At 45.5% G+C, this 15,811-nt stretch overlaps 1 protein-coding gene across 1 annotated transcript; it reads right to left on the bottom strand.

The window, feature by feature from the left end:
• Positions 1–1,406: 1,406 nt before the first annotated feature.
• LOC143493580 (solute carrier family 22 member 7-like) lies at positions 1,407–15,549 on the bottom strand. The gene is made up of 11 exons (XM_076992096.1): positions 15,425–15,549; positions 14,149–14,535; positions 13,960–14,063; positions 12,305–12,459; positions 11,167–11,335; positions 4,784–4,907; positions 4,443–4,552; positions 4,148–4,362; positions 3,678–3,786; positions 3,025–3,231; positions 1,407–2,876 (listed from the first exon to the last, which is right to left on the bottom strand). The coding sequence occupies exons 2-11, from the start codon at positions 14,530–14,532 to the stop codon at positions 2,813–2,815; spliced, it is 1,641 nt and encodes a 546-aa protein (XP_076848211.1). The 5' UTR covers positions 14,533–14,535; positions 15,425–15,549; the 3' UTR covers positions 1,407–2,812.
• Between the last annotated feature and the right edge of the window lie 262 nt (positions 15,550–15,811).

The raw sequence follows: 15,811 nt of genomic DNA on the forward strand, positions 1-15,811 counted from the left end.
TGTTTCTAACCTTATTAAGTGAGTAAAAAAATCCCTAGGTAGGCGCCCAGGTGGCATCTGGACCAGATGGCAGAACCACCTCAACTGGCTGCTCTCAGTGTGGAGGAGCGACTCTACTCCGAGCCTCTCCCGGATGACCGTGCTTCGTACCTTATCTCTAAGGCCCGGACACCCTGCAGAGAAAACTCATTTCAACTGCTTGTATTTGCGATCTCATTCTTTCGGTCACCACCCAGAGCTCGTGACAATAGGTAATAGTCGGAACGTAGATTGACCAGCAAATCGAGAGCTTTGCCTTTTGGCTCAGCTCTCTCTTCACCACAACGGTCCAGTACAGCGTCCGCATTACTGCAGCCGCAACACTGATCCACCTGTCAATCTGTCGTTCCATCCTTCCCTCACTCGTGAACAGGGATCCAAGATACTCCTCCACTTGAGGCAAGGACTCACTCCCGACCCAGAGAGGGCACTCCATCCTTGTCCGATCCTTGAGAGTTCAACGCTCTCAGTTTTAGACGTGCTGATTCTTATCCCGGCCGTCTCGCACTCAGCTGCAAACTGACCCGATGGCCCGATGATGCCAACAGGACCACATCATCCGCAAAAAGAAGATGTGGAATCTTGAGGCCATCAAACCGAACCCCCACCACCACTTGGCTACGCCGAGATATTCTGTCCATAAAGGTTATGAACAGAATCGGTGACAAAGGACCGGGAACCAGTCTGACTTACTGCCGGCCATGCGAACCATGCTCCTGCTCCGTTTGTACAGGGACTGGATAGCCCGTAGCGGTGGGCCCCGTACCCTATACTCCCAGAGCACCCCCCAGAGGAATCCCCAAAGAACACCGTTGAATGCCTTCTCCAAATCCACAAAGCACATGTGGACTGGTTGAGAAAACTCCCATGCACCCTCTAGGACCCTTGCAAGGGTAAAAACCTGGTCCAGTGTTCTATGACCAGGACAGAACCCACATTGTTCTTCTTGCAACTGAGATTTGACCGGACTCACTTCTCCAGAACCCCTGCATAGACCTTACTGGAGAGGCTGAGGAGTGTGATTCCCCCGATAATTGGCACACCCTCCGGTCCCCTCTTTGTGCAGTTGAGCCTCTAGAGGTTTTTCTGCATACCAAATAACGAATAATACTGAAAATTCTTAAAACACAAGCCCATCATACAAAATTAATTTTTAGAACTTGTATAACTTTCTGCATTCCGATTTCCAGCCATCTACATGCAACTGTTCACTAGAAATCCTGTTCTGAACTTGGTTTACACGTACAACTTGAGTTGCCCTTTAAACTGTCCTTTTAAAAAGGCTACAAAGTAAGATGACCATGTTTTGTCACATAAAAATAATTTATTATTAAAGTATCACACTTTTGAACAGCATATAGAATGTTGGTAAATACCTTTATTTGCTTGCTCACAACATCTTATAAAAACATGTAATCCTGTCCATTGCTGAAAACGACAAACAATGCTCGACCTATCAGCGACATCGCTGCATCGTTTTAAGTAATCTGTTCTCGAATTGCAAACCTACATCTCTTTACTTTTGAATCCCTTAGTTTTTCTTGGTCTTTATTGGTTTATTGTTTTATTTCATAGTTTTATTTATTGGTTATACAGCTTTTTACACCTCTGCCTGCCTAAGCGAAGCTAAACTAAGATAAGCTCTCCAGAGCACACGAGATTGACTCTGTTTGCCGAAACTGAAGCAGTCGTAGATTATTTTGTTAGTGAATATTTTGATTGCATATACTTTTGGACATCATAGAAAAAGAAAAAGTTTACTTCAGCTGGAGTTTGTCGAGTTGTTGGTGTAGAATTCTAAACCCGGAAGTTAGCTAAGAACATTAAAGAAGCTATGAAGGTCTACGAAGGATGCAGTTGCGTTTGTGAGTATAAATTAACAGTTGTGAATATGAGAATGCATATTAAATATTGGAATATAAGCAGTATTAGAACGTTTAAGTACTGTTGTATTTTCCTCAGCATCGATTAGCCTCTAGGCATGGTTAGCTTAGCTAGCTTCTTGGAAGCTATATCATATTTTGGCTATATCATATTAATAATGGAAACTATAAGTAATGAACTTTCTGTAAGATGTCCAATGTTATTATTTTGTTTTAGTAAAAATGTTGCATGCTTTTATAGTGTAGTATACCACTATACTATAGTATAGTGGCCAACAGCTTGTATAAAGTCGTGGCACTTTGGAGAGGCCTTGGACACCTAGTGAACAATACTGTGGAGCTTTTCAGTAATTTCATGTATGTGCTCAATATTGTTTATTTTGTCAGACAACACTCTGTTGAATCAGAAAAAGCAGAGCATGACAAATTTTACGTCACCAGAGTACATTTACACACTTTAAATTCCCAAAATCAAACTATTTTTTGTTGTTTTGAAATTTTCCTCTGTATTAGAGGCACTCAAATTTACGCACAATTATGTAAATATAAACCTGGAGGTGAATCAATATGATGGCCCAACTGTTTACTTTAGTTTGAGCCTTGAATGATCATTTTGCTATATGTTGTATACCTTCAGATAACTAGTGTTAAAATGTATTAGGACAAATTGTTTAAAAATCTGTTCAAAATGGCCAAAAAGGGGAACCATCACCCTGGATTGACAGTCCAGAGGCACTGCCCCGATGTACACGCAATGTTGCAAAGTCTCACAACATTCAGAGCCTTATTTGTATGTGTGTGTATGCATATGTGTGTGAACATTTGTGTGCGAGTGCATGCATGTGTACACGTGTGCATACATGTTTGTGTTGTGTGTATGCATGCGTGTGCTATGAAACGTTGTCTTCCTTAATTTCCATTTTCAGTGGAGATTCACTCTTGATTGATCTTTTTCTGTACAAAAAACAAAAAAAAAAGGCAGACATGTGAAACTGGGAATGAATCTCTCAGTCTGACAGGTAGGCTGCATTTACACTATAAAAGCTTCCTATGTTAAACACCGTATGCTAGCTCTCTACTACTGCTATGGGCATGTTAATACCTCGTCTGCTCAATGTCTGCGATGGTCTCGGGGAGTCGTGCATGGTTGGTCTCTGGAAAAAGGGAGGTCACCAGTCCTGTGCAGACAGCCAATGTGCCAAAGACCACCTGGGGAAGGAGGAGCCACACCTCCTCCAGTAGCATAATGAGAGGAGAGATGGACGCGCCCAGCCGGGCCATAAAATTGGTGTAGCCCATCCCATTCTGTCTGCTCCGCCCACAGGCAGAGGGGAGGAGAGAGTGAAGGGGAGGAGTTAATGAGTTAGACGGGTGTACCTTATTAGTCTGAACTGTACAAGCCAGTCACGGTCAGAAGACACCAGGGGGGGGAAAACCCCTGAGTCAGTACATTCACCATCAGCTGAAACTAAACCTGCCTTTCAAACTAAACCAAACAAAATTCGCCCTTATTTCCTCTGGAAATACACATTAGCCCCCATATGGAGGCCTCATGGGCAAATATGCCTCATGGGCAAATTGCAAATATCTTTAATAATATAAACAATGTAGTGGTAAAGGGCAGCATCTGTTTACATTGTGTAGTGCTAAAGGGTGAACAGAAATTAGCATAAACAAAAAACAACAACAATAATAATAAACTGTGCGCAAGATCCTGTGTTTGAAACGAGCAGTTCGTGTTGTGTTGTGACTGACCTTACAGCTGTTGGATAGAGTTCTGTGGTGTACAAGGACACAGTGGTGAAAGAGGCTTCTGACAGCCCTTTACCCAACACTGCTATAACTGTGCGAAATGTCCAGTAGTCTAAACACAGACACATGCACAGAGACACACGAACACATGCACACATACACATAGTCTTAATTAGTGTAACTGCAGACTACCTAATTGTATCCTCAACCCCTGTAAGCAACAGGAAATATTTTGACTCATTTCAACTCATTACAAGTTTAAAAATAAAAGTTTACTGTAAAAGCCTTCACTGCCAAAATCTCCAAATCATTTTTCTATCAATGCAGAGATATTTTGTCCTTTAACACATATTTTTTGTGATGTGTTTGGACATATTTTGACACACCCACACACACACACACACACACACACAGTTGGATATCCATGTAACAGCTGTGAAAACAGACGCTATGTAGCGTGCGTTAAACGGCACCTTTAGGAAGGATGATGTTGCTGATGATACACACTCCCGTGAGCACGAGTGTGCCCACCTGGCTGGGGCGGCGGCCTAGTCTCTTCAGACTGAAGTAGACAAGGATCTTGGCGGGCAGCTCGATAGCGGCGTAGATGAAGTAGGTGAGGTGGAGGCTCAAGCCAAAGCCTGTGACATTTAAACTGATCCCGTAGTAGGTGGAGGCCACCCCGTACCTGTGGAGGTAGACCGTACACAGCATGGTCCTGATTGTCCTCGCGTGTGGCCTCTCACACAAACGTGGTCACACACTTACCATGCAAAGCCGGTTAAGAGGGTTAGTCTCCTTATGCGTGGGGTTTTGATGAGGTCTAAGTAGGTATAATTGTGACCCTGTTTATCGGCTGTTACTACAGTCAACAGAGTCTGAAAATGAGAAAATGAGATGGAGACAGAATGTTACAGTAGGAGTAATGGAAAGACAAGAAAGAGTTGCAAAAAGAATGAGTGAAAGAAAGACAAATGAAAACTGAACTATCTACTCTGTATTCCATACTGGGTGTAACAATCTTCTCTGCGTTCCATACAACATGTGTGTTGTATTGGAGCAACATGCAGCAATGTGCTCAGGCTGAAACAGCAGTACGGTCTTAGCACCTCTGGTTTGATCCTGGCTGTGAAGTCCTGTAGCCCGTTAACGCTGGCACACCTCTGCAGGTACCCATACGCCCTGTCTATCTTTCCGCTGACGATCAGCCACCGTGCCGACTCAGGGATCCACCTGTGAAGAGAACCACAAAGACAAAACGAGCCTGCACCCACCCGTACCACGGATGTGCCAAACTCATTATTCTTTTATTATTTATAGTTTTATTTTACTACTCAGTCAACTTTTAGGTTATTTTTGCTGTAACTTGGGAAGGAGTGTAACGCAATGTATGTTCTGTACATATGCAGAATTAACAATAAACTACTTGACTTCACTTGACACTGTATGAAAAATCACTTCTAATGTGAACAGATTCACATTAGAAGTGAATCTGTGGATGCACAAAGGGTTTGCTAGTGGGGGATTTGTTTGCTCCGATGCTCCTCAGGGATTCGTTTTGTGTGTGGTGTCCGTTTGTTCTGCACCACAAGATTTAGTATTACTTGATTGTAATTGTCTAAGATGCTAAAAAATGGACCATGCTGCACTTTGGAATATTTCTGTCAGGGTTCGACCCAGGCACGTGACTCCTGCTGCCACTAGGCGGAGCCCGCGAGCTGTAACCAGGGGCAATCAAGCCCGATAGGATGCACCTGTTCTACAGCCTTTTTAAGACAAGCGACTTCAGCAACTCATTGCTGAAGTTGTTTGTTGTTCTATGCACACACAGCCCAAGCCAGTTTTCTCTCGTCTCTAGATTTCCTCTCGTTTCTCTAGTTCTCCTGTTTCAACCCTGAGTGTTCTCAGGTTGTTTTTTGTTTCCTTCTGTCTTTTCCCTCTTTGTTCTTTGTTGGTTTGTTCTCCAGTGTTCTGGTTAACAGACTGGCAGGTAACCAGGTAGAAGCTATTGGTCTTGTTACCATAGCTTCCTCTTTTGTTTCTTATTTTTTCCCTTCCCCTCTGACACGTCGAGTTTGCCTCCGTGTACTTTTCGTTTTTTCCCATTTTTCTTTTTTGGACGCGTTGTATTTCTTTCCGCGTGTTTTTGTTTGTTTTACTTACCTGGTCTTTGCACACGTCGAGATTCTCCGTGTTGTCTTTCTGTTGTTTCCCTCTGGGGTTTTTTGTTTTCATTTTTTCCCGCATTCGCGGAGGTTTCATTTGGCAGTTTTTTTGCCGTTTGTTTTATCGGGTCGCGTTTGAGTCCTCACTACGTTTAAACCAACGCGTCACCGCCGAGATCGGCGGCGAGGCGTAACAGAACAACTTCAGCCAATTATGGACTCAGCTGACCCGTCAGCCGACGTGGTGCGGAATGCCCTCGCTATGCAAGGGCAGGCTATCGGCAGGCACGAGCAATCTCTTCGGGAAGTACTTACCCAGCTCCAGGCTATCTCTCTCGCGGTTCAAAAGCCAGATCCGCCCGTGACAGCTGCCAGTCCTCCGGTTTTCTCCGGAGCTGTGGGGTTGCTTGCCGATTCCCGTACAGAACCCGCATTGCCCGCTCCGGCACGTTATAGTGGTGATCCCAACGAGTGTAGGGGGTTTTTATTACAGTGCTCTCTGATTTTCGAGCAGCAGCCATCCCGTTTTCCCACAGAGCGTGCAAAAGTGGCTTATGTGATGGCGTTGCTTTCAGGGAGAGCACTACGGTGGGCTACACCCGTGTGGGAGAATCAACCCGAACTCTGTTCCTCTTTCGAACGGTTTTCTAGGGCTATGCGGCAGACGTTTTTTCATCCGGCTTCTGGAGGTATTGTCGCGTCGAAACTGTTGCGTTTACGACAGGGCAGATCTACTGTGGCAGAATACTCATTAGAGTTCCGCACTCTGGCGGCAGAGAGCAACTGGGGTTCAGAAGCACTGGGGGCTATATACACAGAAGGTCTAAGCGAAGAGATAAAGGACGAACTGTCCCTCAGAGAGCCACCCAGCGATTTAGATGACGCTATAGAACTCACAGTTCGGTTGGACAATCGGTTACGGGAGCGCAAACACCGCCGTTTGTTCGCTCCGTCCAGTATTAAACCAGTGTCTCCTGTACTCAAGACTGCTCAGGGGAACGGCGAAACTTCAGAACAGCCCGTGCAGTTAGGGCACACTCGTCTCTCTCTTCAAGAAAGACAAACTCGCTTACGAGAGGGCAAGTGTCTCTATTGCGGCCGGGCTGGTCATAGGATCGCCGAATGCCCCGAACTTCAGGGAAAAGGGCAGACTCGGCAAGTTAATGGGGTTGCACCGACGGGTCATGGTGCTTATGTCCCCAACTGCGGTCTGATGCCCCACGTAGTAGTCTCATGGAGGGGTTCTGACGAACACCGGGTTGTGGCTCTCGTAGACTCGGGGGCCACTGGTAATTTCATCGACTCCAACCTAGTAGCTTCCCTCTCCATACCTCTGGTTCCCTTAGAGAAACCTCTCTCAGTGTCCGCCGTAGACGGCAAGATGCTCACTTCAGGTGATGTTACCCACCAGACTGTTCCTCTAACGGTTACTATAGGGAACCATCACGAAACACTCACCCCTTATGTCATCGCTGCTCCTAAACTGCAGCTGATTTTGGGGTTTCCCTGGCTTCAACGCCACAACCCTGATGTTGACTGGCTCAACCTTTCTATCAACCGATGGAGTAAAGTATGCGAACAATCATGCTTGGTGCCACGCTGCAGTAAACCCGGGGAGAGACCAGAGGAAATAGCGGGTTTAGAAAAAGTCCCTGCTGTTTACCACGACTTAAAAGACTTATTTAGCAAACGCAAGGCGGGTTTCCTACCCCCGCATAGGGCCTGCGACATAGCTATCAATCTCTTACCTGGCACTACTCCTCCTAGGGGGCGTTTATTTTCTTTGGCACTACCTGAACGCAAGGCTATGGAAACCTACATTCAGGAAGCGCTCGCTGCGGGTACTATCCGTCCCTCTACCTCTCCCGCTGGTGCAGGTTTCTTCTTTGTAGGAAAAAAAGATGGGGGTCTCCGTCCTTGTATCGACTACAGGGGACTTAACAAGATCACCATCAAAGACCGTCACCCTTTGCCTCTTATGTCTTCCGCCTTCGAGGCCCTTCAACGGGCAACGGTTTATACTAAGTTAGATCTCAGGAGCGCGTATAATCTGTTGAGAGTCAGAGAAGGCGACGAGTGGAAAACCGCCTTCAATACTCCCTCTGGTCATTACGAATATTTAGTCATGCCGTTTGGTCTTATGAACGCACCCGCGGCTTTTCAGAGGTTCGTTAATGGTGTTCTTAGGGAGGCTCTGGATGAATACGCCTATGTTTATCTCGACGACATCCTGATATATAGCCGTACCATCACCGAGCATCAGCAACATGTTCGCCGCGTTCTCCAGTTGTTATTAGAGAATCACCTCTACATTAAGCTGGAGAAATCATTGTTCCACGTCTCCGAGGTGGCCTTCTTGGGGTTCATAGTCGCTAAGGGTCACCTGGCTATGGACCCCGCCAAAATCAAAGCCGTTACCCAGTGGCCCGTGCCCACGTCCGTTCGTTTGGTTCAACGCTTTCTGGGTTTTGCAAACTTCTATAGACGGTTTATCAGAAATTTTGGTTCCCTTGCTGCTCCGCTCTCTGCCCTTACTAGTAAGAAGTTGGGGAAATTCACGTGGACCCCTGAAGCCCAGAAGGCATTCGAGACGCTTAAGGGTCTTTTTACCAGTGCTCCGGTGTTGCGGGTTCCGGACCCCGAACTCCCTTTCATTGTTGAAACTGATGCCTCTGATTTGGGCGTTGGGGCGGTTCTCTCTCAGAGAGTCGGGAAACCGCCTAAGCTGTACCCCTGCGCCTACTTTTCGCACCGGTTCACCCCCACGGAAAGGCGTTATGACGTAGGGGACAAAGAACTCCTGGCCGTTAAAATGGCCTTAGAGGAGTGGCGGCACTGGCTGGAGGGAGCTCGTCACCCTTTTCTGGTCTGGTCTGACCATAAGAACCTGACGTACCTCCAGCAGGCCAAGCGTCTCAACGCTAGACAGGCTAGGTGGGCCCTGTTTTTTAGCCGTTTCAATTTCACGTTGTCATATCGTCCGGGTTCTAAAAACACTAAGCCCGACGCTTTGTCTCGGCAGTGGGAACCTCCTCATGTTGACAGTTCCCCGGAAACCGTGCTTCCCCCGGGGGTTGTAGTGGCACCCATCAGGTGGGGTATAGAAAAAACCGTGCAGGACGAACTCGCCAATGAACCCGGGCCTAGTAGTGTTCCTCCTGGCTGTCTGTACGTCCCCTCGACCGTCCGGCGCAAGGTCCTCTTGTGGGGACACACTGAACGTTACGCAGCGCACCCTGGAGCTAGGCGGACCGCCGAGCTCATAAGACGAAGGTTTTGGTGGCCAGCTATGGATCAGGAGATCCGCGACTTTGTAGCCTCCTGCGAGGTGTGTAACCGAAGTAAGGCGCCACGCAACAAGCCTAGGGGGTTGTTGCACCCGTTACCCACACCCTCCAGACCATGGTCTCATATCTCCCTTGACTTCGTCACCGGGCTTCCGTCCTCTAAAGGACTTACCACCATTCTCGTGGTCGTGGACAGGTTTTCCAAGTTTAGTAAATTTATCGGCCTGCCCAAACTGCCCTCCGCCCGGGAGACCGCGTCTCTCTTGCTCATCCATGTTGTCCGCAATTACGGGTTCCCTCAGGACGTGGTGTCCGATAGAGGGCCCCAGTTCGCCAGCAGCTTTTGGAAGGCGTTCCTGTCCCTTCTCGGCGCCTCCGCTAGCCTGTCTTCGGGTTTCCATCCCCAGTCCAATGGCCAGACTGAGCGCGTAAACCAGGACCTGGAACAGACCCTCAGGTGCCTGGCTTCCTCTAACCCTGCGTCCTGGGCTGACCACTTGTTGTGGGCCGAGTACGCCCACAACACGCTGTGGCATTCGGCTCTGGGCATGTCACCCTTCGAGTGCTTGTTCGGATACGCCCCTCCGCTGTTTGCAGACCACGAACAAGCCGTGGCTGTGCCTTCCGCTAGGGCTCAGTTTCGGCGCTGCCGCAAGGCATGGTCAAGGGCCCGCTCGGCCTTGTTGAAGGCCTCCTCCGCCTATTGCCGCAGCGCCAACAAGCACCGTCTCCCTGCGCTGTCCTTCCGTCCTGGGCAGCGTGTGTGGTTGGCGGCTGGAAACTTACCGGTTCGGGGTGGTACTAGGAAACTGGCTCCTCGCTTCCTGGGTCCATTTAAGATAGACCGTCGCATTAACCCGGTTACCTACCGTCTGGTTCTCCCTCCGTCCATGCGTGTCCACCCGGTGTTCCACGTGTCCCACCTCCGTCCGTACTTGTGTGGTTCTTCTCCCGCCCCGGCTCCTCCTGCGCCGCGTATGGTTGGTGGGGGTCCGGTTTACACTGTGCGTCGTCTTTTGGACGTCCGTCGGGTTAGGGGGCGGGACCAGTTTCTGGTGGATTGGGAGGGTTATGGGCCTGAAGAGCGGTCTTGGGTCCCCAGGGCGCGCATCCTGGATCGTTCCCTGATCACCTCCTTCTATCGCGACAGGGCTGTGGCCCTGGGCCCGCGGGGACTCGGGCCCAGAGGGGGGGGTTCTGTCAGGGTTCGACCCAGGCACGTGACTCCTGCTGCCACTAGGCGGAGCCCGCGAGCTGTAACCAGGGGCAATCAAGCCCGATAGGATGCACCTGTTCTACAGCCTTTTTAAGACAAGCGACTTCAGCAACTCATTGCTGAAGTTGTTTGTTGTTCTATGCACACACAGCCCAAGCCAGTTTTCTCTCGTCTCTAGATTTCCTCTCGTTTCTCTAGTTCTCCTGTTTCAACCCTGAGTGTTCTCAGGTTGTTTTTTGTTTCCTTCTGTCTTTTCCCTCTTTGTTCTTTGTTGGTTTGTTCTCCAGTGTTCTGGTTAACAGACTGGCAGGTAACCAGGTAGAAGCTATTGGTCTTGTTACCATAGCTTCCTCTTTTGTTTCTTATTTTTTCCCTTCCCCTCTGACACGTCGAGTTTGCCTCCGTGTACTTTTCGTTTTTTCCCATTTTTCTTTTTTGGACGCGTTGTATTTCTTTCCGCGTGTTTTTGTTTGTTTTACTTACCTGGTCTTTGCACACGTCGAGATTCTCCGTGTTGTCTTTCTGTTGTTTCCCTCTGGGGTTTTTTGTTTTCATTTTTTCCCGCATTCGCGGAGGTTTCATTTGGCAGTTTTTTTGCCGTTTGTTTTATCGGGTCGCGTTTGAGTCCTCACTACGTTTAAACCAACGCGTCACCGCCGAGATCGGCGGCGAGGCGTAACAATTTCATGTCTCCAGAGCTGGATTTAGACAACACACTTGTGCAAGGAATCTATCCACAAGAGGAGCTTGACCTGGGCTTGTGTTTCACACAAACATACATATTCATACATTTTAAATATTAATGAGTAGCACAACTGCCTTACCACCAGGTGACTACAGCCAGTCCAAGGGGAGTCGTTACCGTGATGATCAGCATCCTCCAATCAGTGACCATATAAGCAATTCCAGCCAACATCAAATTGCCCAATGTCCAGGCAATGCTACCAATTACCCCAATGAATGTACGGTGCTCGATGTCTACCCACTCAATACCTACAACAAAAACACCAAATACTGTACGTTTTCAAAAGACTTCATATCCACACAATATTAGCAACATTTCATGTAGTGTACAATATAGTATATGACATTCACACATGCTAATCCCAGACCAGTGAGAACCTCTGTGTAACAGTATTCATATTGAATGAACAACTGAATTAAGTTATTGTTTTCATGATTCTCATGCAGTGAAACAAAACAGTAAAGAACACCATGTTCCATAATTTTAGCTTGATGTTATTTCCTCTTATCAGTTGTTAAGATAATCTGAAAGACCTGTGAAGATCTGTAGAAAATTAGTGAGTGAGAGACACGTAAACAAGCAAGTGAACGCAAGTGAACCTAAGATAAGACAGATAAAAGCAAATGTAAATGTGCCATATTTGTCAATTGTGATTTTTCACCAAAATCTAAATTTGTCCTCCACTTTTTACCCATCTATGCAGTTAGAACACACACACACACACACACACACACACACACACACACACACACACACACAAGTGATTACTAGGGGGTTGTGGTGCACACATGCCCAGAGTGGTGGGCAGCCCTAGCCTGGCGCCCAGGGAGCATTTGGGGTTAGGTGCCTTGCTCAATGGCACCTCAGTCATGGCCTCAGGCCTGGACACTAAAATGAGATATTGACAAAAGGACAAACTGTGGTTTCCAGACTAGTAAAATTTTTTTGTAAATTTAAGCTCAAAGCAAAGTGTGACTGAACAGACACAACCCAAAGACAAATCTGACAAAGTTACAAATGAGCTATAACAGACTACCTGTCCATCCACACCACACGCCTTGTCTAGATCAGGGGTCCCTAACTCCAGAGTCCAACACAGCTTGCAAATTTCCAATCAGGAAAACAGAGCTTGGAACCCTTATGCTGAGTAAACAAGAGGTTCAGAGGAACATCAGGTAGGATGAAGACCAGGAGAAGGCTACAGCACATCGACTCACAGAGAACAAGGGTTATTATGCTGATTCCAGCCAGGTTGAATCCGGTGAGAAAGCGGAAGACAGTAAACATGATGAAGCCAGTGGAGAAGGCACTGGCTGTGCTGAAGACCAGGGAGGTAACATAGGACACCAGCAGCATTGTCTTCCGCCCATACCTGCAGACACACATCTCCAGATATTGACAAATTCTGGTGACAATCAATCAATCAATCAGTCAATCAATCAGTGTTTATTTATATAGCACTATCTGCAACATGCTTTATCATTTCTGAGATACACTGCTGTCATAAGGAAACACATCTGTTTTTGGAAGTTGCAGCTTGTTTGGAGGTGATGCAATAAGACCACTTCATGTTCTCGATGACCTTTAAATCCAGTGGGCAAGTTGTTCCACCACATGTATCTGGGCAACCATAAACAATTTTTGTCAAATGAACCTACATTTAGTTTGCATCGTTCTGTGGGAAGATGGACCATACAGATGAAATAATATATTATTATACTATATTATATATATTATAGTTATTATAATATTATAGTAATTTTTTTGCCTGTCAAAGTTTTTTTTTTTGGCATATCTTGCACAACCAGTCTCGCATCAAAAGTAATTTTCTCACTTTAAAAACTATATCAGACATATTGGTGATTTGCCCGTGTGTAAAAACCTGTGCCTGAATGAGCAGAGGTGTAGCTGCGGGTTGCTAAGCTCAGCCCTTTTCCAAGGTGGTGTCTGTAAGTAACACTGTATGTGAAACTCATATTCCCTCCTTACATAAAGGTCAGTCACATATTTGCTGATTGAATCCTAACAATAAATTATATTTAAAATATTACATGCAGCATCTAATGGTCAGATGAAGACAGAAGAACCCAAATAGAGGCTCCTGGTTCTGGCCAGTGTCGCTTTGTGGGTCCCTACAACCTACTTGCATGGAGTGGTAAATAATTCATAGCATTTTCTGTGATTGATTTCTGTCATAACTAACTAAGTAGGTTGTTTGTTAATAGCTAAAACGTTTACCACCATTGTATCAACCACACAGTTGGGAGTCTACACTGACAAGTTTTATTCAATTTAAGACTGCTATGTCTATTGTGTAATTTGTTGAACATGAATATAGTTATCAAACTATATTCATGTTCAACAAATGTATTTCATGAACACCAATGCAATCACTTTGATGAGGGATTATGTTATTAATCACAGTATTTGGAACTGTACTTCCTCAGATGGGTCCACTTAAACTGTCGGCTGGTTCTGCTTACCTTATGATGCAAGATGAGCCTCAAGCTTACAATTTAGTGACCCAAACTTTTGTTAGCTATTTGAATTAAGAGAGCACTGCTTAGCCCTCAGATGATGACACCCATCCTGCACTGTATCCATTGGTTTAATTCAAGCTATAGGTTGACTTAAGGAAACAAGGTCTCATCTTACCCCACTCTTCTCTACTGTGTGTATATATCACACATCACTCATAACATTTACACCTGATGTCCAGGGAGATTTTGTGCTGATGGGGGTGTTGACTGTGTTGACTTAGGGCCATGTAAGATTTGAAATGTTGATTAAGTAAGAGAAGACCAAGAAGATTATTTAAGAAGTGGTCTACTAACGAGCTCATCAGTAAATTCCAGTGCTAGGATGGTCTTACTTGTCAGAAAGAATGCCATAGATTACAGACCCAAACATGACGCCAGCAAAGAAAATGGAAATCGATGCTTTGGTTAGTCCCTTTGTTTGACACACTAGATTAAACTGCAGAGAAACAAAAGATATACATGTGAGTTGTATATTTGGTTGTAACTTCAATTCTTGATCTTACACTGTAAATGTCATGTACCTCCGTGACCAAAGTGGACTTAAATGTGCTGTTGTCATACTCCCATCCATGCGGACACTGGACCACAGGGAGTGCTGTGGTGTTAGTTGAGTTATTCAGCAGGTGGAACTGGGGCTCTGGGAACATGTGACAGGAAGCAAAAGCCCCGTCTTCCTGTTTTGGAATGCTGACGGTCAGTCGCTGCTCCTGTGTCAGATTCTCAAAAATCCAGTCGTCATCCAGAGACGTGATGGCACAGTGGTGGGACGGAATGGCGCCGATAAAATTATATAACAGGAAGTGACAAGGCAGGGTGATGCGAGGAAACACCAGCAGGATAGTGAGGGCAATCTGGTACCGTCCAAACCCATCTGTCTCAGCTAGGACGCTTTCAAACTTCATCATGACCTGAGGAATCAATCATCCAGTGGATCAGTTAATCAATCAATCAATCAATCAATCAATCAATCAATTAATTAATGAACCAATATCTGGACCCCCTCTGAATTCTTTATGCCAAGCACCAATACCATATCTTGGAGTACCTTGGAGATGGATACCACATCTCAGAAAACATTAGACTTTTCTGTCAATTAACTATGTATACAAAAAAGCTGATTATCTCTAAAGCCCCTAGAGATGATACTGAAGAACTGCATTAGATGGCATTTTGATAGCAGTTTTTAACCACAGCAAAATGTGAGCAGCTTTCCCCAGTATGACTTTTCATTTAATGTTTATTCTAATGAACGCTTAAAACACAGTAAACCACATGCAGTATTTTCTTGATCTGTTCCATCACCCTGAAAGTCAGGCTGGACAGTGGATTGAACTGTGTCCTGCTGTGCCCAGATGTGTAGAAGCTGGCTTGGAATTAGAAGTACTTCCCTTTTTGAACAGTGAATTCAAGACCTTCAACATGTCCATTAAATCACTCTCAGGTAATGCACATTTTTTTTTACATAAATGAATGACTGATGAACCCAGGCTGTGTTATTTGTCAGTAATGCACAGGTTTTAGCTTGAATTTCACTGACTGCAGTGGACGAGATTGTGGTGTTCAGCAAGTAGGACCAGTGCCTTGACAAGCAGCGACTCTTTGCATCATCTGTGTGGTTTCTAAGTATCTCACAATTCTCCTAGAAATCATTTACATGCTTGGACATCTCAAATGTTTAGAAGAGGTGTAAACGATCTGATGCACAAATGTGCTAGAATGACAGTCCCTTCAACCTTATCAAAATGCACATGTAATTATTTGGGCAGAACCATTGAGAAAATGAAATAATCAACTCACCTGTTGCAGCACGTGAGTTCAGTGGATTCGATCTGAAGGCACACACTGAACTTCACCCTCCACACACCAAAAAGTCCAGTGTTGAATTAACTCCCACAGAGTTAATTTTAACACTTTATGAGGGAGGGTTTATATAGCTCCACACTTTGCAGTTAAATTGACACTTCCAAAATAGTTAAACATTTAACACTTGGTGAGAGTTACTATATTAACTGTCAAAACAAAGTTAAAAATAACACTATGGGATAAAATTTGTTTTTTTTTATTCGTTATTTTTACGAGTTAATTTTTTGTACTTTTTCAGTAATGTTAATTTCACCCTCTACATAGTTAGTTAATAACAATATTAAAATATTAAAATAATAATAATATTCCCATTTTTTCAGT

Source organism: Brachyhypopomus gauderio, unplaced genomic scaffold (assembly GCF_052324685.1).
Source record: "Brachyhypopomus gauderio isolate BG-103 unplaced genomic scaffold, BGAUD_0.2 sc89, whole genome shotgun sequence".
Taxonomy (NCBI): Eukaryota; Metazoa; Chordata; class Actinopteri; order Gymnotiformes; family Hypopomidae; genus Brachyhypopomus; species Brachyhypopomus gauderio.

Coding starts and splice junctions, on each gene's coding strand:
- LOC143493580 (XM_076992096.1), bottom strand. CDS start 14,532: ATGATGAAGTTTGAAAGCGTCCTAGCTGAGACAGATGGGTTTGGACGG. Junction 4,363..4,442: donor CTCTTAACCGGCTTTGCATG/GTAAGTGTGTGA, acceptor CTACCTCCACAG/GTACGGGGTGGCCTCCACCT. Junction 3,787..4,147: donor CAACATCATCCTTCCTAAAG/GTGCCGTTTAAC, acceptor GTCTGTGTTTAG/ACTACTGGACATTTCGCACA.